The 22,334-nt window shown below is 34.8% G+C and overlaps 1 protein-coding gene across 3 annotated transcripts in view; it reads left to right on the forward strand.

Annotated features, from left to right (window-relative positions):
• The window catches only part of CCDC91 (coiled-coil domain containing 91), a 147,723-nt gene that overhangs the window by 103,436 nt on the left and 21,953 nt on the right, over positions 1 to 22,334 (forward strand). For all 3 annotated transcript variants that reach the window (XM_061988803.1, XM_061988805.1, XM_061988804.1), the window contains 4 exons: positions 2,720 to 2,812; positions 2,984 to 3,052; positions 4,632 to 4,808; positions 18,360 to 18,473. In XM_061988803.1, coding sequence (XP_061844787.1) covers positions 2,720 to 2,812; positions 2,984 to 3,052; positions 4,632 to 4,808; positions 18,360 to 18,473 — 453 coding nt within the window. The remainder of the gene's footprint in view (positions 1 to 2,719; positions 2,813 to 2,983; positions 3,053 to 4,631; positions 4,809 to 18,359; positions 18,474 to 22,334) is intronic.

The following is a 22,334-nucleotide window of genomic DNA, read 5'->3' on the forward strand; positions in this document are numbered from 1 at the left end:
TTGTGGTGATACATGAACTTCTGGAAGTTCAGATAAGTAGGTAACTATTTATGGAAGAATTGTTCCGCACAAATAAACATTTACATTATAATAGGAAGGGACATGCCAAGCTATTCACAAAAGACTTAAATCTTGAAATTATAAATTTTATGTTTCTGAGAAATATGGATGCTGTCTAATGTAAAAGAAGCTGCACTGAAATATGACAGCATCATTAGCTTTTATTTGGAAACCATTCTAAATGTGTTTACAACTAGTTACCTCTAGTATCCTGAAAATGAGGAATTAATATGTTTTTATACATAGATACCTTTCTTAATACATTTCTTACTGAATTTCTGCAAATTTCATAAATTTTGTGAATTTCATAAAACTTGAAATATAATGCCATACAAATTTTCAGATCTAGCAAGGAAACTGGAGATCTTAAGCTCAGACAAAGTAATACTCCAAATGTTATTTATGGCAGCCTTCATTTTTATGATAATTTTTTACTTATTAGGCAACCTTTTTTGTACTTGCAAGTGGCAAGAAAATCAGTATATTGTATTTTAGAGATTTATCTTTCTACTTCCAGAAGAATCAAACTGATTTATCTTACACTGCTGTCTGTATTTCCATTTGTTTTGTAAGCTTTACCTCCATAGAATTGGCATGTCCATGTGTTGTTAAACTCATTTTTATTGTAACAACCAACTGGAGTAACATTTTCTTTGTTTGTTTGTTTTTGTTTGTAACATTGATATCTGGAAATAGTTCTCCACTCTGCAGTGGAGATTCATTTTCACTTCAGAAATATATTAAAGATAGAATTTTTAAGGTTTCTGTATGATAAAAAGATTTTGATCCCACTATCTCTGTTTTTCAGGATGTATAAAGATCTATCACAGGTTTATGAAAAGTAAACTGCTTTCTAGTGAGTTGAGGGTCATGTAAAGGCTATATTCATGAAACTGTTTTGTCTGCAGGGACAATAGATATCAGTTGTCTCCATCGGCCATGTATACAGGTTCTACACTGTGTTAATACAGATGTCTGATTTGTTTCAGCATTTCCAGGAGGGGCTTGAAGATGGTCTTACACATATATCTAAAGTAAAATTTCTAAAATTGCCCTGAAGTTTAAAGGTTAAAAATTGTAATCCCATGGAGAATGTTGTAAAATACATTTGTTAGCTGTCCCATTATAGCAACTTGAAATGTGCAGACCCTGTGCATATCTGACCTAGAAATCTGATGATCAAAATCAATTGGAATTAACTGCCTGGAAGTCTTACACTACAAATTTTAATCTTGCTGAATGAGTTGACTGCCATTCTATTGTAGGAGATTTAAAAATAGAGGTGATTTTCTCTAATGAATTCTTATTAGAAAGTCTTTTGTGGATTCTTGACTGAAGTAAATAGAGTTTCAGTCTCCTGATTGACATCAGTAAACTTCTATTTCTGACATATGTCTGATAGAATATTTGTATATGTTGTTTTTCCACTGTCTCATTCCTTCAAATGAGAGCGATATAACAGATTTGTAGTCCGTGCTGTCAGTCAAGTGAAGAGTTGTGGACATAATCTAACTAATAAAATCCATTTATTGTTTCACCTTTCAGTAACTGGGGGAAAAGAAAAAAAATCTTTAAGTGCTCTGATGGTTAAAGCTAATGTCTGAAAATACTAAGTCCAGAAGAAAAGTTAGTTACACATCATTAAGTATAACCATGATGTGAATTTCACCACTCCTTCCACAGGTGTTTTCCATTAGAATATGTCTGCTCTATTCAGACCTATTTTAAGTAAATTCACAAGGAAATGCCTCTTTACATGTTTATCCTGGAAGGGAGATAGGTGTTTTATTTTATAAAGGAGTCTAGAAGCTTTATATTCTATTCTTCAAATGAAAAATATTTTTCAGAACATAGTATTGCAGTTTGGTAATGTATTTCTAGCTGTCATTAGAGACACTTAAAATTAAAACATAATAAAATTCATGAAATAGAAATGACTGTTTCTTAGAAATTCTGGTGAAAGGGGTATTTGCCTGCAAGAGTGTTTGTGTAAAAATTTTATGTTCGTTCTAGACACTTTTATTAATATAAAATGCTGCAGTTGTTCTTTCCTTTAGGTGATCTTAAAACGTATTATGTATTGATATTATAATGTTGCAATGTATAATCTCTTAAATAACATGTAAAAAAGTGTACTGACCTGCTGGCAATTATGTCCTTACAAATCACCAACATTGATGATTTCCAGTAATAGTTTTTGGAATACTGCTTACCATTCTCTTTTGCTTTCATATCCTGGCTTTCAAAGTTCATGGTATCCCAAATAGTTGAAAAAACCCCACATTTGTCGTCTGCCTTCTATACATATAGCTATGAGGTAGTACAACCATAATTTAAATTCTGCATTTGTTTAAATGAAATGTTTGAAGTGTGGTGTTGCTTAGACCATCTTTATAAATTTTTATAGTATTACTTTTATATCATGGCTTTTTTAAATCTATCTTTTTTCCTAATACTCTTTAGACTGAGAGGAATTATTAGAGCTAAACATTTCTTATTACTTCTTTTCATGACATGAAGTCGATGATAGTAGTGCTGTATATCTCATTTAACTGAATCTATATTTTAAATAGAATTTTGTTTTGGATGAGTTCTTTTTATCTGTTTCACTAGCAGATTGTGGTTACAATACAATAAAATGAATATTTTCTCCCAATAGCATCAGCGACTTCTTGACATTTTGGAAGCAGAGAAGGCAGTGTTCTCACAAAAGATAGAGGAAGCTTTGCTGCAGCAGTCACAAAAACACAAGGTATTGCTTCTATTTACCAAATAAAGGGGTCTGAACTGCATCATTTAGTTCATTGAGTACAATCCTGTCAGAATTGTTGTCTGGAAGAGGAAGCTTTCTCAAACATTTTCACTGGTGTTTTAGACACTCCTCTAATGTGTATTGCAATTTAATGTTTCATAACTTTTACAGGAAGTCCTTGACAAATGTTTGGATGAAGAAAGACAAAGAAGTAAGGAGGCTGTGGCAGCTGCTGCAAAGGTATCTCTTGTTAAGTAGTTGACATGCAATGTGAATTCCATGTGTGTTATTACAAATGCCAAGTTCAACAACTCAATCTTATTTCATAACTTTGTCAATTTGTATATTCTCAACGATGTTTAAAAGAAGCTAGTTCTATAAATCATGAACATAACTGCTACATCCTATGCCTTGATGTAGATAGTATGTCTAACTTCTATGTAAGATAGCCTCTGAATTAGTTTATAGCTAGGAGTCACAATTCTGCAGTTCAGTTGCAGGTATTAGCTAAATTATCTGATCTGATTTTTCAGTTAACAACATTGATACATCTTGACGAGCTAGGTAGCAGGGACAACTGATGATTTAAGAAAACAATTAGCATTGTGTCTTAATTAACTTTTTTAAAAATATGGTAATTTTCAGTGAGGACAGAACTATGTGTCATATAAAGTTTTTGACATTTTAGCAAATTTTTAGTTATTTAAGTCAATGTTTGACTGAAAGTATTTACTTTTTAAAAATATTATTTCTTCTGTCTGTTTCATTGTTAAATGCATTGGGGTTAGAATAATTTTTTTAAATGTTAATCTATTTTTCATTTCTAATACTGATGTAGAATACAGTGCAAAATAGACCTAGCACAGTTGATTAGGCTATATTATCATTTCCTATATAACTTCATATGTAATACATGCACACTGGCAGAAAACCTCTCTGAAAAGCATTCAGTAATGCAAGTACCAATAAATTGTGAGAAGCAGCTTTATATATGTAGGCATTTGAGGAACCCAGTATTTTTTCACTTGACTGGTTCCATAATCACCACCAAAAGGCACTGAAATGACCTGTAACCTTCTTAAAATTGAGGACTGTGTGGATGTGGTTTTTCAACCTGTGTTTGTTTATTTTGAGTTTCAACCTGCCATTATTTATTTGTAGATATTATGCAATGATTCTGTTACTGATAAATATTTTTGTGTGGCTCAGCTTATAAAGAGCTGTTCTTGTTACTTCAGATTCATTGCGTGTCTCCTGATGATTCCATGTGAAGGCTGAATCTAAACACTGGAGAAAAAAAAAAGATGAGACAGTACTTTTTGTAGAGTGCATAGCTAAGGAACTTTTCAGGGAAAGAAGCATTTGTTTTACATAATGTATTGGCTACTTTGCCACAGAAAGCACTCAAACCATTTTTGGACCTTAGATATTTATAGATAAAAGCAGGAATATCTCATCTATGGGAATACCAAGCAGCAGAGGAAGGCCCATGGTGTACCTGTTATTATGTGTTTTTTTGATGCATGTTATTTGTCTTGGCAGTAAGCAAGCTAGTTGTGATATATTGTGTTTTCTGTAGGTGAGAATTTCAGATCGTTGCTTGTAACTTTCTTTTTCTTTCTGTAACTGCAATTCGTCCATCAATAATACCTGCTTGGCAGAACTGTAAGATAAGTGTAAAGATAGTTCGTGAGAGTTCATAAGTGAAACTATTCACTTTGTGTCAGCTTATATGTTTAATTAGAAGTAGTAATATGTATGAGTTAGACACCCATGTTATATATTTTGGTCATACATTTATTCTTGATTTGTTTCAAAGACTGAAAAAGAAGCTGTGCAGGAGGCTGTTCTGAAGGCAGTGGAGGAGGAGAGGAGAAATATGGAGAAGATTCATGTAGAAGAAAGGAAAATGTGGGAAGCAGAACGTGACAGACATAAAGAGAAGATTGCCCAGGCTGTTTTGGAAGCCATGCAAGAGCAAAGAAAGCATAATCAAGTTAGTATATTTTGCCCTTCAATGGACTTACTTTGTGGATTTATTCTTTTTTCTTTTGAATGTCTTCCTAATGATTTGGTAGATTTTCTTGTGATATCATTCCTCACTGCACTTAGTTAATATTTGCAATGCACAGCAGTCTTCATCCACACTGTGTGTATGGAAAGAGGTTGACACACACAGAAAAAAATTCCTGCAACCTTTTCAGATACATATATTGAAATTAGATTAATCATGCCCTGTAAGTGCCTGGCTTTGTCTAATGACTTTATATGGAGCCCAAGATGACTGGCTCAGATAGTGGCATTTATGTTGTAGACAATCTGAGTGACTTTTTCTTTTTTTATACCTATGGAAGAGGAAAGATGTTATGTTTGTTATTTATTCTACTGGAATTCTATTATCTCTCTTGGTAAAAGATATTTTTCTAGGCCCAAGAATAGAATAGATACAAAATAGTTACAAAAATTGGAAACATAAAACACTAATGGACTTGAAATATTTCCAAAATTACTTTTTAGAGATGTGCTTCTTAATGATATGTAACTTAAATTGAGAGAGACAGTCCCAACTTTGCGTTTAACAATTGTTGTAGTAATTACAAATTAAATATGTTATAGTACCAGTTAAATTGCTTTTCCAAAAGTTGAATTTTCTAGACTCTTATGCTGGAAATATTCGGAAACAGCTTGTAAATACACTGATTTCTTGGTGACTTGCTTAAATGTTACAATCTGAAAAATTTTAAACAAGGTATGTTTCATTCAGGTATTGGAATTTGCCATTACTGGGCTTTTTTTAATGTCTTGAATAATAAGAACCAACCAACCAAAGACATTTAGAATTTCAAGCAAAATGGAAGTAAAATAGGATACCACAGAAATTTAAAAATAAACTCTTTGGAAACAGATTCCCCTTTCCCTTTCCAGCATTAAACAATTTATAACCTTATATCTATTCAACTACACAAAAAGCTGGGTTTTGTTACTAAACCATTATTATACTCTGTGTAATTTTACTATACCAATAAGCCTTCAGGCACTCAAACTCTTCTTTGTAATTAAAAGCTGACTTCAAACCTAAATTCAAGTGGAGACAAATTGCTTGGATTTTGGCTAGATACAAATGATTTAGACTATCCAGAATGAAAATTGGTACCAGTGATGTAGAAAATCTCTTAATAGAAGTGAGAGCAATAAAGTAGTTTTTTGCTACACTAGGGGAACAGGCAGCAATTTTATAACTTGCAGAACATCTAGACGCTAATAGGAGGTCAATGGTAATGAAGTTGAAGACCTCTGATGAATCCTGAAGAGTTTTGTTGAAGAAGTGTAGTGTAGCTGGATACGTGAGTTCATCTAAGTTGCTATATACTCAGGTGTCGTGGTTTGGCCCAGCTAGCACAGAAGCACCATGACAGTCTCTCGCTCTTGCCCCCATTCACCCCCACCCTCATTACTATGGCAGAGGCCCCAGTGAAATGGGAGTAAAAAGATAAGCAAGGTTGTTGTGGATTAAGACAAGGGCAGGGAGGGGCTCAATGCCAGTTACAGTTCTGGGCAAAACAGACTCCAGTACTCGACTTAGAGAGGAAAGTAGGAAAGTTTATTCTACAAGAAACAGAACAGAATAAATGGAAAAAGGGGGTAGAACGATGAGAAAATTACAACCAGCACTTTAAGATCTTCCTTCCCTATCCCTGGCCCAGCTCACTGCTCCCGATATCTCTACCTCCTCCCCCAACAACGGCTCAGGAGGGCAGGTTCCGTTTTGAAACACCTCATCTATTTTCATTTAACGAAAATGCAAGTTTTTCATGAAATTTCCAAAATTCTTTAACATAAATATATAACATCTTCAAACTTACACTCTGTAAATTTATTTCATACAGAAATTTAGCCTTTCCAAGGACTTTCCTGCCTCATTTATACTATCTTTATTATAAACATACAACGAATACTAATTTTTTTGTCTTCTCCTTTGCTTTCTAGACCAGCAAATATATTTAGGAGCTTTGATTATTTATTTTAAAGGACATACTTAGTATAAACTAATTTTCTTTATAAAATAAAAGATGAGGCTTTTTTCACTGGTTTGTAAACACATGCACTAGAAGAACCTTGTACAGCTTATTTATATGTGAGAAGTAACTAAAACCTTTAAGGTATGCTAGATAACATTTATTTCACCAGGCAATTTCAGCATAAGAGCAACAAAGCTTGGAAGATGACAGTTCTGCTCAATCAAATGATAAGATTTCATCTTCCAAGTAATTTACGGAAAAGAAGAAAAGAGGAATATTTACTAAGCAGGGAAGATGCGGGTATTTTTTTTTACTTTTGTTGTTGCAGAGCAGCCAGGAGGGAGAGACACAGTGGATGCAAATTTGGAAGCTTTATGCCAATGGCTTCTACTTGTTAGACATTCATGTTTGACAAAATTTTGTCCTGTGAAGTTATTTGTCCTTAGTCAGATAAATATTGAGTCTGCAGATCAATGCAGGACACGCTGCTTCCATATAAGATTTATTTTATCCATTTAACTTTGACAGCAAAAAATCTGGGGACTTGGGTACTTTTTAATAAATAACTCATGATTAATATGAAGTACTTTATTACCAAATATGAAACAGCAGAGTGAAAATTAAGTGAAAGCGGGAACTAAGACATACTGAGGTAACATTTCAGCTTAATGGAGCAAACTTGACTTAACCCTTTTCCTTTGTTTTTTAAGAAATTAAAGGATTAAAGTAACATGAATATTGCATTTGTTTTCATTAAAGCTTTTGAGTGTTCCAGTGTCTTGAGGCCTTTACTGAGAGACATGAGTTTTTTAATTAAATTGAAGATCTTGTTCTTTGAAGCCTAACTCTCAAGAGATAAATGGCATATATTACATCACCAATGAAATGCCGGGAAATTTTCTAGAGCACTGTCTGAAGAGACTGTAAGATATTAGAAGTCTAAAAGACTTTTGATTGAAACTGGTAGAATCTTTACATTTTATACCTGTGTTAGACAGGTACTTAGTGCTTTTTTAAGAGATTTTTTTAATTTTGAAGAAGATTTTAAGTAATCTTTTTGGGGTAAGTGAGCTTACATTTTAAATTGGGGAGAATAAGCTCTCCTTTCAAGAAATGAGTAGTCTTTTGATTAAAGGTAATATTCATTTGTACAATAATCTCATGGTCCTTTTACAGGACATTTAAAAGTCATTAGAGATGATGAACCCGTATATATATTCAGCATGCAAGATGTAGCCTGGCATGTCTCTAGTACTTTATTTTCTATTTTTGCAATGTTGTATGGCTTTTTTTATGGTGACAACTTTGCTGCAATGAGAATTTAATATGTCTGGTAGTTATCAGTGTTAAGAGGACTGCTTGGTGAAGTTGTTCCATAGAGTGTTTATTTCTACAACACTTACCTGAATAAAGGAGTGATTGCTCTCTAGAAAAAGAGAAACTGCAACAGATATTTTGGTCGAAGCAGAATTCAGAATTGCAGTGAAGCTCCTGGGTAATAACTATACACTTCGGTGAAAAAACAATAGTCAATGCTCTCTATTGTCATTTTCTTTCCACTTATTTTTACCTTTGAAGAAAACAAAAATCCCAAAATTCTTTGGGGATCTAGGATGATGTGATCCATACAATTTTGAATAAAACAGAAGAGTGATGTATTGTATTTATAACTAGTGTGCAATGTAGAGTAGCTGTAGCAGTAGCTACCACAGCTATTACGCAGTCATGCGTAGAGTTGTCTTTATGGTAGTTGTCATCGTTTTACAAGGCTAAATACTCAGTTACATAAATTATGTGAAATCAGGGAGAGAGAAGTAGCAAAGTAAGCTAGAGCGAATTTATACATGCCTAATTTTGTTTAAAAAAAACTCATTAAAGGTAAAGTAAAAGCTGGCAGCTGCAGGGTGAGCCCTGGAAATTTAGGGCCTTGTCTTAGCTTGAAATTAATAACTTTCTTAAAGCACTCAAAGCAGAGAATCACCTTTGTCATTTCCTGAAGGCTTACATTTAAAATATCGTGTATAATCTACTGTAGTTTACCCTAATTCTCAAGAGGAAAAGAGCTTGAGTTCATCATTGCCATAATCCACACAGCAGATACATTAAAAATTCAAGTGTTCTGAAGGCTGCAAATAATTAAAAAAAAAAAAATCCTTTAATTTATTAAGAGAACTAACATAAACTCTACTTCCTCTTGGACATGAGAAAAAGCACTAAGGCAAAATGATCTTACCAATGGGAAAATATTTCAGGAAAACTGAGGCTACAGTATTTCATTCAGCCAAGCCACAACTGAGATATACTGAGATATACAAAGAAAAAATGTTTTTGCATGAAAAGTTAACTAAAAGGCTCATGGAAAAACAACCAAAAATCAGTGAACTTTCCAATAGCCTTTAGCTGAATAAATCTCTAAGCATTCAAGACCATTTGAATACGTTCACACTCTGGGGAGCTGAAGTAGTGATGTTCCTTGCAGAACAATAAATTTGTAATTTACAATCTTGGAATGTATTAACATAATTTTACTGGCAGTCCTCTAAATAGCTGAATAAAAATTTGATTCCTCAGTACTGTATGGACTTTAATGTATATTTAATGTTTTTCCCTGAATTTATGAATACCAGTATATACCATTACTTAGAAGGTAAAGGAAAACGTTGAGAACACATGGTGTTTAATGCTAGGAAATTAATGTCTACCAACCTATTGCATTATTGAAACTTTTTTGGTATTCATGCTCATCTGCTTGAGGGAGTGCTTCTGTTGATAGTTTTTGCAAGCCAGAATCAATTAGGTATTGCATGACTTAAGGATTTTGACACCCTGTCGTGTGTAAGTTTATGAAAGTGAAACATGAAGGCATTGGCTGTATAAAGAACCAATTTTTGTTTCTTTTCTACTGTTGCTTAACTTCATTGTTAAATTTTTGTTCAAAATTGTTTTTATCTAAATATTTTTCCTTATTACTCTGTATTTGAGAAGGTTAGAATAACTAATAAATTTTTAAAGTTTATCTAAAAAGGGATTTCCAACTCTAGCTTTCATATTTATTAGCTATAGAATGGCCCTTGATTAGCCCTATAATCTGTAAAGAAACCCTTCTTTCATGTCAAATAGGTAGGTGTAAAATGAGTATTTGGGAGGGTAGTATGAGAGGAAAATATATGGAGATTATACACTTGCCTTGTCTTTTTATTGTCCAGTAAGACTACTTTTTTAGGTGTCAAACCAATGGGATTTTGTTCATTGACATTACAGTTTCCTTACCTCAACAAAATGAGTGCAAGTGCCCCTTTCATGATTTTTTAAATCATAATGCTATTTGAAAGACAGAGCTATTTTCCTGTGGTCTATGCCCCCTGTAGCCTGCAGAACTTGCAGTTTCATTCTGTGTGATACAACAGGCAACCTGGCAATTGTTGTCAAGTTAGGACATAGGTTATGTTGTGGAGAAGCAAGATACCACCGGACAGTTGCTTGGCTGTAGTTCTCTCTGATACTCTGTGATATGCTTTATCAGAATCAGGCAGTATTACCTCTCTAGATTTAAATAGATGCCTTAAGCTATCTGTGAAAGATGGCCTCTTGACTAATACTGAATTTGGAAGCCTAATTCATGTTTTTCTCCATGCTTATATTGAGCACTGTTTCTGTCTACACTAAAAACACTGATAAATCTCTGATATAACTTCATGACTCCATCACTATCACTTGATATACTCTCAGTCTTTCCTTTCTTCTTTCCCACTCTTGCTTTTTACTCTGGTCTGTATCATGATTTTGGTTTTAGATGTAATTGTTTTCATGTTGATGGTCATGGATATCTCAAGAAGATATCCAACCATTATCTTCAGGTCCGCTTTCTTCTTGTTTTTCTGCGTTCCTGCAGAAACATTAGTGTGTACACTGCTTATTGAGACCATAGTGATTCCATAAGGACATAGGAAAGCATTTTTCATTAAAAGAAACTGATATGTAATCTTGAATGTGTGAAGAAGCCCACAACTTGGAGGCACTGAGTGGAAAGAGATCCCTGTCATTAAATCAGTTTATTTTTAGTATGCTTGCATCTGTAAGGGATGACATATCTAACAATGTAGGTACAATCTTCATCCAAGCCCCTACTTTTCTTGTACTTCTATTAATGCATCATTTTTTATGTCCTAATAATTACTGTTTGTCCTTTCAGAATACTGCTATAATGATCACTTTCCAGCCCTTTGCTTCTGGCTTCCCATCTCTCTTTGTTAAATAGGCTATAAACTGCAGTTTACTTTTGTTTCAGTTTACTTTTGTCTTTTCCTCAACAGAATTCACTCAATTTATTTTATTAGTAGGTCAACTTTTACCTGTAAAATATTTGTGATATTGGCATTATTTTACCTTCTTTTATGATGCTTTTGTATTAGGGAGGATTTCAGTATGAGATATATTAGTAATTTAACTTCCTTAAATGCATCCTCAGAACTCTTCTCATCTATGCGTTCCCTGTTAAGGGAACACAAAATAGTAGCAGTTTATCAGTCTTTCTTTGCCCATTTGTTATTTGTTTCATCTTATACTAAAGTTAGAGAATCCTAGGAGAGAGACAAGAGTTTGAAATACTGTATTTATTCTGTTTTTCTGAAGTATACAGCAAAATGGCATATTTGCTATTGCAATTCCAAGAGTAACATTGTTAGACTTTGTTTGGGTGGAATACAATTTATCTTTAGAAGAAAAAAATATCTTTTTTACAGCAATAGGCTTGGACTGTCATAACATTGCTGTTCATGTTAAGTATCTTGTGGGTTCGTACAAGAAGTTGTGGGGTTTTTTTCTCAGTATTGTAATTCCTACCCAGATATATTTCCACATAGTATGCTGGAGAAGAACTTGCTCTTCAAAGGACATCTTCTCCAATTTCTATTGCCTTTACCATATTCTTTATGTGGGAGTGTTTGCTACATTTCTCTCAAGATGATATGCAACCATTATTTCCAGGTCCACTTTCTTCTTGTTTTTCTGCCTTCCTCCAGAAACATTAGTGTGTCGACTGCTTATTGAGACCATGGTGATTCCATAAGGACACTGAAAAACATTTTTCATTAAAAGAAAATGTTGTGTAATCTTAAATGTGTGTGAGGAAGCCCACAACTTGGAGGCACTGACTGGAAAGAGATCCCTGCCATTAAATCAGTTTATTTTTAATATGCATGCAAAGTCTGGAAAAGGAGTGGTCCACTGTATGCAGACTTTAACCATGTCTGACTTCAGAAGTAGTGTGTAGTAGTTTATAACCACAGACATTATAATTTGAGGGTTACTATTTTCTGAAAAAATACTAACATTGCCATCTGTGGTTGTATTTCCTAGATAAAATTTAGTGCTGCCACCTGATCCTTGTATGGAAACAAAAAAAAAAAAATCCTATAAAATTGCAGACCATCATATGACTTCTTTTTTTACATAATAATAGGAGTTCTCTGGTGTATACAGTACACTGTTTTTTCTTTCTCTCTTCCTGCAGATATATGTACTGTGATTACATGGTTGTCATTCCTAACGTATGGTTGAATGTGATTTGTCAATTGAGTACTTGAACAAATTTATTTTACTTTTATTAGTTATTCTAATCTTCTAACTGCTGTCAAGCACATGTTTATACAGTCCTCTAGATAAGCTAACTTTGAGACTATAATGCAGTACAAAAAATGGCACCTTAGGTGCAATTTGTGGAATGTTCTTCTTCAGCTTCTTGGGGGAAACTGAGCTTTTCTTACATCTGTTAAAATAACACTAAGAGCCTCAAATAATACAGTACTCTTTCTAACTAAAGATAACATCAGGATCAACTTTTACATATGCTAAATATATAGCATAATGGGAAAGAGCAAAGACGGAGATGAAGAAAAGTGAGCACATATGCTGATAGAATATACCTGCAGCTAAAACTTTGTTGAACTGTAGTAATAGGTAATATCAGAATTTAAATAGTTTTCATATCAGTTGATTATTTAACATGACTGACAAAAATAGATAGTGACTCTGAGAACTTAGAGGAGAGCATTTTGTGAAAGGTAGAAAGAATGAAAGTTCTTTTGACAGAGGAGAAAAACTAATGTCACTGACTAATTCAAAGTGCAAGGCGAAGATGCATGACTGAACTGGCAAGGTGTTGTATGTTATTTGCTCTTTGAAGCCTTCTGAAAACTGGATGGAAGGGATAAGAGAGTTCCTTCCCAGTTCATTGATACTACAGCAAAGCTGTGTTTTGATAGACTTGAGTCTATCTGGCAATGGTCTGTGTTTGCCCATTGGGAGCTGTAAGTAAGCGCAAGTGCACACTAAATCAGACAGTTTTGTAATGTTGTTAGTGCTTGCAGTGTCTGTTTTTTAAGACCTAAGCCTGGAAAGAAAGCTATGTGTTTTCTTGTACTGTTTCATTTATCCTGAATTTAGCAAGCATATTTAAACTCAGTTGAGAAACAGACATTCAGATCACTGAGAAATACAACTATATGATTCATCCTAGAGCATGGTTAGTGAAGTTTAAATGCCAAAACTAAGAAGTGTTCTGGAGCATTACCAAGATTCTGGTAAATAGAAATGTTGGGATTAAGTCCACTAAAGGACAAGTCTGTCTGAAGTCGTGAGATTGCCTGGTCTGATGGCTACATGATCTATGTGTTAAATTATCATTGATGTGGAAGATTGTGACTGTTGAGATAATTTTCAGATTATATTGTTAATATGTATCTGAAATTGTGGCATTTCAGTTTTTTTATGTACCCTATGTTAAATTTGTATTATGAAGTAATGTTTAGTAAGAAATGCTTATATAAGATATATCAGTATTTATTTTGGTTAACTTGAATGTGATATATGAATCATAGGATCATTTAGATCAGAAAACACCTGTAAAATCGAGTCCAATGACTAACCGATCACTGCCAAGTCTGACACTAAACCATGTCCCTAAGCGCCACATCTACACGTCTTCTGAATACCTCCAGGGCTGGTAACTCATCCAGTTCCCTGAGCAGCCCATTCCAATGCTTAATAACTCTTCCACTGAAGAAATTTTTCACAATATCCAATATTAACCTCTCATGGTCCAACTTGAGGCCCTTTCCACTTGTCCTATCCTGCAACCTCCTTTCAGGTAGTTATAGAACAGTTGTAGAGATCTTCCCTGAGCCTCCTCTTCTCTGGGAGAAACAATGCCAGCTCCCTCAGCCAGCCACTCCTCATGAGACTTGTTGTCTAAACCCTTCGCCAGCTTTGTTCCACTTCTTTGGATGTGCTCAGCACCTTAATGTCTTTCTTGTAGTGAAGAGCCCAAAACTGAAACCAGCACTCAAGGTACGGCACCACCAGAGACAAGGAGACAATCACTTCCTTAGTCCTACTGGTCACACTATGTCTGACACCAGCCAGGTTGTCATTGGCCTTCATGGCCACGTGGGCACACTGCTGGCTCATGTTCAGCTGGCTGTGGATCAGTACCCCCAGGTCCTTTTCTTCCAGTTAGCTTTCCAGCCACAGACTCCCAGGCCAGTAGCACTGCATGAGGTCGTTGTGGTCCAAGTGCAGGAGCTGGCACTTGGCCTTGTTAAACCTCATACAATTGACTTCAGCTGACCAGATCCGCCTGTGTAAAGACTTTCTGCCCTCCAACGTATTAACACTCCTACCCAGCTTGGTGTTGTTTGCAAACTTACTGAGGATGCACTCTTCTTGTCCAAATCACTGAAACAGAACAGGCCTCAAGACTGAGCCCTGGGGAACATCACTGGTGACCAGCCACAAGCTGGATTTAACTCCATTTACCACCACTTTCTGGGCCCAGAGATCCACACCATTTTTTACCCAGCACGGAGCATACGTGTCCAAGCCATGAGCAGCCAGTTTCCTCAGGAGAATGGTGTGGGAAATGTTGTCAAAGGGTTTACTAAAGATCTGTTTGGTACTTGCAACTAAAGTTCATCTTAGTATATGTTATGGCAGTAGTTCTCACTCAAATTGTGAGTGATCCACTGTGTGATTAGAAAATCTATATAAGACTGAAGAAAGCAGAGAGGTTAAAGAAATGGGAATAGCTGTTCAGCATAGTAGCTATTCCCAGTATCTTTTGGAATAGCTGTTTGCTTTTTGACATATTGGAATATCCACTGACTCAGGATGATTCCTTTTTTTCTGAACTGCTGGCTGATGGGAAGACACAAAAAAAGTAATATATAAGCTGCAGAGTGAAGCATTGAAAAACAGTGGGGGGACGTGGCTGAATTCTTAAGTCTTCCATTTTTTGGAAATTCTAGGAAAAGTAAGAGGACCATTGCCTCTCATTACTATAAAATTCTCACCTTGTAAGTATTATGAATGTAACAACGAAAAAAATGTATGAAAACATTAAGAGAAGTTCTTTAATAGTATAGAAGTAGTAAGTAATATTTTTTTCCTTGTGAGTGTAGTGTGTTAGAAAATACAATTTTTTAAGTCAACTTACTGCTTTCGAAATCCGTAACTGTATGTTCTTCAGAGAGTTAATACTGATCTTAATTTTTGGAGCTTGCCATTATAAGAGGAAAACTTTCCAATTTTATTTTCTTTGCTTTAATGTAGGTTTAATAAAATATTCTTTCATAAAAGTACTGCTAGTGCTTTCTGTTTTCTTACCTTTTTCATTAAACTTGTAGGATGTAAAAGTATTTTTATGTGGACTTTTGCTCATATAGTGTTTGAAGTAGCATGATATCAAGGAAAGTTAATTGATTGTATTATATTGATGTAATTTCTTTTAACATATTAAGATATAGCACTTTATCAGTTCTGTAATTTGCTTTTAAGAGTTTAGTCGGGTATAATATGGGATTTTTTTTCCATTCTAATACAAAACTATTTTTGAACCTTTTTGAGAAATTAAGCTGGCATGAGAATATAATTTTGAGAATGGCATATTTCTGTAATATGTAACTTCTTCTTTTTCTGTTAGTCTTGCCAGAGTTCTGTAGTGAAAAAGATCTTTGTCTCTGGATTTTTCTTTGGTAAACTGAATTTAAAAAGAAAAAAAATATCATAACTATGATTTTCGCATTTGCATTATTCCAGAACAGTGGGGACTGCATAGTTGCACATTTCAAATTTGTGATTTTAGACATTTTCTGTTATAAAGCTAGCTAATAACTTTGAAGAAACTCTTCAATTTTGACTGAAAAGTAATAAATAGGTAAAGGTAAGAAATAGCACTTTCTTTTTCAGTTGAAACACTTCCACTAAAAAGTCTTTAAAAACAATGAGGTTTGATCCACATCAGTGCTGGTATTTTTCATTTGTAAAATGGCATTCTTAAATGTACAGATGAATTATGTAACTTCATATATATCTCATACTTCCAAAACCTTAGAATTCTACCTGTTCTCCAGAGTTCATCTGTTCAATATCATTATGTTCCCGCAAAATACTTTCTGCAAAGAATTAGAATTGTACAGCAGCATCAGTTAACATTCTGACATTCTATATGGTGTCACTGTAGGTTGAGAAATTTTTCAAAAAAACAGTAAACAAAGCAATGAAATGGTTGTCATTCTGTATCACAAAGACTCATAAAATTATGTGTTTCTGCATATGTTAGTTGTTATTCCACATAACTAAGTATGGTGCTTTAAATGGAACACAATTCAAGTATCAAAGTAACAGCAATCTCTTCTAAGCCTGACAGTATATGTACAAGGTAGACTGTCATTTTGATAAGAGCCTAAAACCCTCTGAATAATTAAATTATTTTTTTAAAAAAAGATGAAATAACAAAGAATAGACCAATCTTCCTCACTTCCACAAATCCAAGTTGGAAATATGTATCATAAGATATCTATATTATTTTGCAGTCAAGCAAACCTATAGACAAATCTTTTTAGCACATGCTGGTAATGTAGTGTCATGTTTAATCAGCAAACAGTAAAAGGAAGATGATCCATGGATATTTACTTTTCATTTTCAAAATGTTTTGGTTTACAAAAAAAAAAAATACATGTGAGTAAGTACACTAGAAGTCCTGGTAACTGTTGTCTTTTCCACTATTCCCATTTTTTTTTAATTTCCATTTTATCCATGGCTGCATTGACTTTGAGATTTGTGAAAGTCTGTACTTAAATGGAAATTGAAATTCTTCCTTTCTATGTGCTGCCCTCCAAAGCCTTCCTCAAAGCAGCTGCAACATAGCCTCAGTGGCTGTTTTGCTTATCCACTTGTTTTTTTATGAGCTAGATCCTCAGTTCAGCTTATCCTTGTGGTATGTGACTGTGGTACAGTAGCAGGGGAAGTGAATTTTAGCCCACAAAAGAAAGTAACAACATTGTTTACAATTTCTGTGAGTATTGCAACAGCTACAGGGTAGTTTTTTTCTCCATTTTTCACACATGAAAGTTTGAAGGACTGTGGAGCTTCTTGCAACAACAAAAAAAAATCAAACCAAAAAACCTAAAACACCCCACCTCTTTATTTTCTGAAGCAGTAATGTTTTAGAATGTCTTTGGGATGCTGGGACTAAAGTTTTATGACAGGGACCTTGGTTTAAGAAGTTATTTCCTAAGCTGATAACTTACACAGATGAGTTGTACTGGAGGTGATAAGAAGTGGTTTAGGAAGTGGTTTCTGTCTCTCTCTGCTGTGAAGCCTTTCTAGTACTGAATGAAATTTGATTTAGGGTAATGCTAAATTGAGGGATGGGTAGGTACTCATTATTGCTTTTTACTGTCCTGTACAGAATGACCCTGGCAATTTCCAAAGACTGGAAAAAAAATTATTGTCATTAGGACTCTGTTTACTGTGATGTTAGAACACCCCTTACATATTGTGTTGTACATATTGGATAATAGCCATGCGATATGCAGAAAAAGAAGCTGATGGACAATCTCCTTGCTCTCTACAGATACCTAGGGAGAGAAGGTGGAGAAGGAGGTGCTGATCTCTTCTCCCTGGGATCCAGTGATAGGACATGTGGGAATGGTTCAAAGCTGCATCAGAGGAGGTTTAGACTGGACACTAGGAAGCATTTATTTACTAAGAGGGTGGCCAAACACTGGAACAGGCTTTCTGGAGACATAGTTGATGCCCCAAGCCTATCAGTGTATAAGAGGCATTTGGACAATTCCCTTAACATGCTTTAACTTTTAGTGAGCCCTGAACTGGTTAAGCAGTTGAACTAGATGATCATTGTACATCCCTTCCAACTGAATTATTCTGCTGTATTAGTAGCAAGTTGTACATCTCTGCTTCTGTTGGAATTTAATACCAGTATCTCTTCCTTTTCTTTAGAGCTCAGGGAACTTCATTTGTTTATTAACATAGCTTTAAAATTATTGTTTGACTCTTCTTTAGGCACTTTAGTGATTGAATTTTGTAAAGTACTGCATACATTTAAGATAACTATCATTGAGAAAGAAATGTGGTCAGTATTAAACTTCAGCAGGAAGGAAAGGGATGACCTGTATTACATTTGTGAAATACTTATAATTTTTACATTTACATATTTTCTTTTTACAAAGGAAATTGTCAAGGAAGCATTAATGGAGGAGCAAAAACGAAGTGAAAAAGCTATTGAAGAAGCAGTGAAAAGGACAAGAGAGGAGCTGTTGGAATATATTAAAGAGCAGAAGAGGGTGAGTTACCAATGGCTAATGGGTCTCACTTCGTGCAGTGAGAAACTGGTGAAGTTTACTAATCCTGAAACCTGTCTTAAAATGCAGATGAAAACAGAGCCAAGTGTTATGTCTTCATATTTGTGATTCCTCTTTTTGAATCTGTTGAATCTGTTACTGTGATATATTTCTTCATGTGTATTTATAGAATTTTGTCACAAGCAAAAAAACAGCAATGAATACATTGTTTAAAATTTCTTATTACAGTATTTCTTATTAGAATAACTTAGAGATGGAGCATAAATGCAACTTCAGATTCAACTTTCACTGCTACTATTGTCTGACTACTGTTAATCTATTTTCTGCTTCTGAGGTTTTCTCAAATCAGTAAACCAATGAAAACTGAGTTTTTGGAAATTTTTGAAATGCTTTTTTGGTTTATCTAGTAGAAGCATCATTTCCTTTCATTTCATAGAATTCTTGAATATCAGAATATTTCAGTCAACTTTTTTCCATTATTGATCAGTTGATACATCCCTACATTCATTCAAAACAAAAATTCATATGTAAGGACAGCTAGCTTTTTCTGCCATAAGATTTATAAATTCGGTCTGTATTTAAATTGGGCGTGGAAGGTACTGTTATGTCCGAATCATTTGGCATAATAGCTTTTATATGACTACACAAGAGGCAGAATAAAGGAACCTTGGTCAAAGCTCATGCACCTGTCAGATGTCATAAACATACTTTATGGACTATACTGAAAAGTAGCAACTTTTGGAAGGAATTCCTAGAAAGAAGTCAGGGAAAATGCCTTGCTTTTCCTAGCTGAGATTGTGATGGTTTTGGTTTGGGATATTTTTGAGTGATAATAGATGTTCCAGGTACACACTTTCAAAGATAGTATGCACTGTATATGTTTCCTCATTGTTCCAAAAGTACGTTTTTAGTATCCTTCAAACCACAAGTTGTGAGCACAACAGTATTTGTACTTAACTAGCAGTGGTTAAGTACTTCAGGAGAAGGAACATAGATTCTTACCCAGCTTGTTTTCTCATAGTACAAAGTATGTTTCCTCCATCATGGTAAATGTAGTATATACCAGTTTTTAAAGTAGATTGTAACTTGCTTAGTGATTTATTTCATTAAAACTTTATTTTAGTAGAAGTATAACAGGTGTGATATCAGTTTAAAAAAATCAGTTGTGTATTTGGCTAGTTGTGTTTTTGCTACAAATCATTTAAAATATTAATGAGCATTTATAGTTGCATTTGTGCATGGATTAGAATAATTTCTGAAACAGTTTATGAACATTGAATCTGGCAGTCCCACAAGCTTTGCAGTACGTTATAAATGTAGACCAGCATTACAATGTACTATATGTAATAATAAATAGTTAATTTGATAAAATTGATTCTGCATGAATCTTTTTTAAAAGATTGATTTGATAGTTAATTGTGTTCATTGAAAGTAAAACATAAAATCTCCTATTGCAGTTCCGAAACTACATCAGCTATATTTCAATTACACTAGTGCTAAAGTAGTGGTTACTTTTGAGAGCCAACATGTTATACAATTTAAATGTTCAAAGACTTACCAACCACAAAGCCAGCATAACAGTGATCTAGGAACAGTTTAACAGTCACTTTGTGTATGGAACATATGCATAGGATTATTTGGATGACTAGAAAGTTACTTTAACAAAAAGCAAGTAATTGATGTTCCTTTGCCTTTACACAGTGTGGTGGTTTAACCCTGCTGGGTGCTAGCTGCCCACCAAAGCCACTGTAGCACTCTCCATGGCTGGACAGAAGAGAGGAAATATAGCAAAAGGCTCATGAGGAACATCACTCAACAATTACTGTCACAGGCAAAGCAGACACAACTTGGGGAAAATTCATTAACAATCAGAATGGAGTAGACTAATGAGAAAATAAAAACTTAATACTAAAACACCTTTCCCCCACCACTCTCTTCTCCATGAGCCTTTACCTCCCCCACACAAGTGGCACAGGGGCATGGGGAATGGGGATTGGAGTCAGTTCATGTCAGATTCTCTGCCACTCATTCCTCTTGGGAGGAGGACTCCTCACACTTCCCCTGTCCCATTGTTGGGTGCCTCTTCCACAGTAGTATCCTTCTCATGGGCTGCAGATCTTCATGAACTGCTCCACTGTAGGTCCCTTCCACAGGGGAAGCAGTCCTTCAGGAACAGGCTGCCACAGTGTAGGTCCCTCACAGGGCCACAAGTCCTGACAGCAAACCTGGTACAGAATGGACTTCTCTTTGTTCATGGGTTCTCAGGTCCTGCCAGGAGCCTGCTTCAGCATGGGCTTCCCACAGGGTCCCAGTCTTCTTTGGACATCCACTTACTCTGGTGTGGGTCCTCCCCAGACTGCAGGTGGATCTCTGCTCCACTGTGGCCTCCATGACTGCGGCCCTCACCATGTGCTGCACAACAAGCTGCAGGAGAGCCTCAGCTCCAGCACTTGCAGAACCTCCTGCTTTCCTTCTTCACTGACCTCAGTGTCTGCAGTTATTTTTCTCACATTCTCTCTCCCTTCTTCTGCAGTTTTGCACCTGCACCATAACTTTCTTCCTCAAGTATGTCAATCACAGAGGCATTACCACCATTGCTAACTGTATTGGCCTTTTCCAGTGGTGAGTCCATCTTAGAACCGACAGGTGTTAGCCCTGTGAGATACAGGGAAGGGTTCTAGCAGCTTTCCATAGAAGTCACCAACGTAGCCTCCCTTATACCAAAACCTTGCCACACAAACCCAGTACACACAGCATTTTTCAACCGTTTTCTTTCTTGATTAGTAATATTTCAATATTAATTCTTTAGAGATGTGGACACTAAATGTCTTGCCTTTGATAAAATTCTTATCTAAATAAGATAAGATTAAAGTAAGATTAAAATTGAGAGGAGGAAATGGAAAGTAATGCATCAATCATCATGTTAAAATGTCCAATATAAGAACAAAAATAATTCTATATGTCTATTAGGCTCTATATACAAACCAAATAAAGTCTCTAAAGCTAGTAGAGAATTTGTTGGCAATTTTTCACCTCTGATTAAAGGACACTGACAGCTAAAACAACAAAAAAAGAAGCTATGATGGCAACAGATTTTTATACCATAAATAAAGATGGACAATGCATTCTGGTTATCCCTTTTTCATAGGTAAAATTTTTAAATACCTATAGCACAAGAATTCAACTTATGTGCTGCAATCTTAGTTTTAGTTTCTCTGTTCCATATTAAATGAAGAATTTCAAACTGGAAAAATGTGGTTTTTTATTGTTGCCACAGGTAATATTTTAAGAGTCTGGATACCTAAGATGGAAGAAATTTCAATCAGGACTTTGACTGTTATCATTATTTCATAACCACCATCATTCCAAAGCATGTTTCAAAACTGAAATAGAGTAAGATTGTCATATCTGTTCAAAGGCAGCTTTTGTAGCTATCAAATTTGTAGAGTTTTATATGAACATTCATAACACCTTGAAGAATTCTTTTGAGTCAAATCTGAATATACTTCCTATACCTATAAGCCAGATTTGCCTTCTTCATTAAAGGTACATCGACATTATTTCCAGAAATTTATCTTTATTAATTAATTGCAGGCATATTTGACTATGTAGTATTGTTATGTCCATGTTTGCATAGAAGTACAAGGACAACAAAGCAATGCTTTACCTTCCCACTAGTCTAGTGGATGGGAAATGGGAGGAGAGATGTGAAGTGTAGCAGACAGGTTAAAAGGACAACAAAACTAATTGTATTAAACAGTCACATTTTGTCTGATACATTGTGCACAGCTCTCACTTTAAAGGGCATCTTTTTGACCTAAGGGAAAAGCTTATATATTAGAA

The sequence above is a fragment of the Colius striatus genome, chromosome 1 (assembly GCF_028858725.1).
Source record: "Colius striatus isolate bColStr4 chromosome 1, bColStr4.1.hap1, whole genome shotgun sequence".
Classification (NCBI taxonomy): Eukaryota; Metazoa; Chordata; class Aves; order Coliiformes; family Coliidae; genus Colius; species Colius striatus.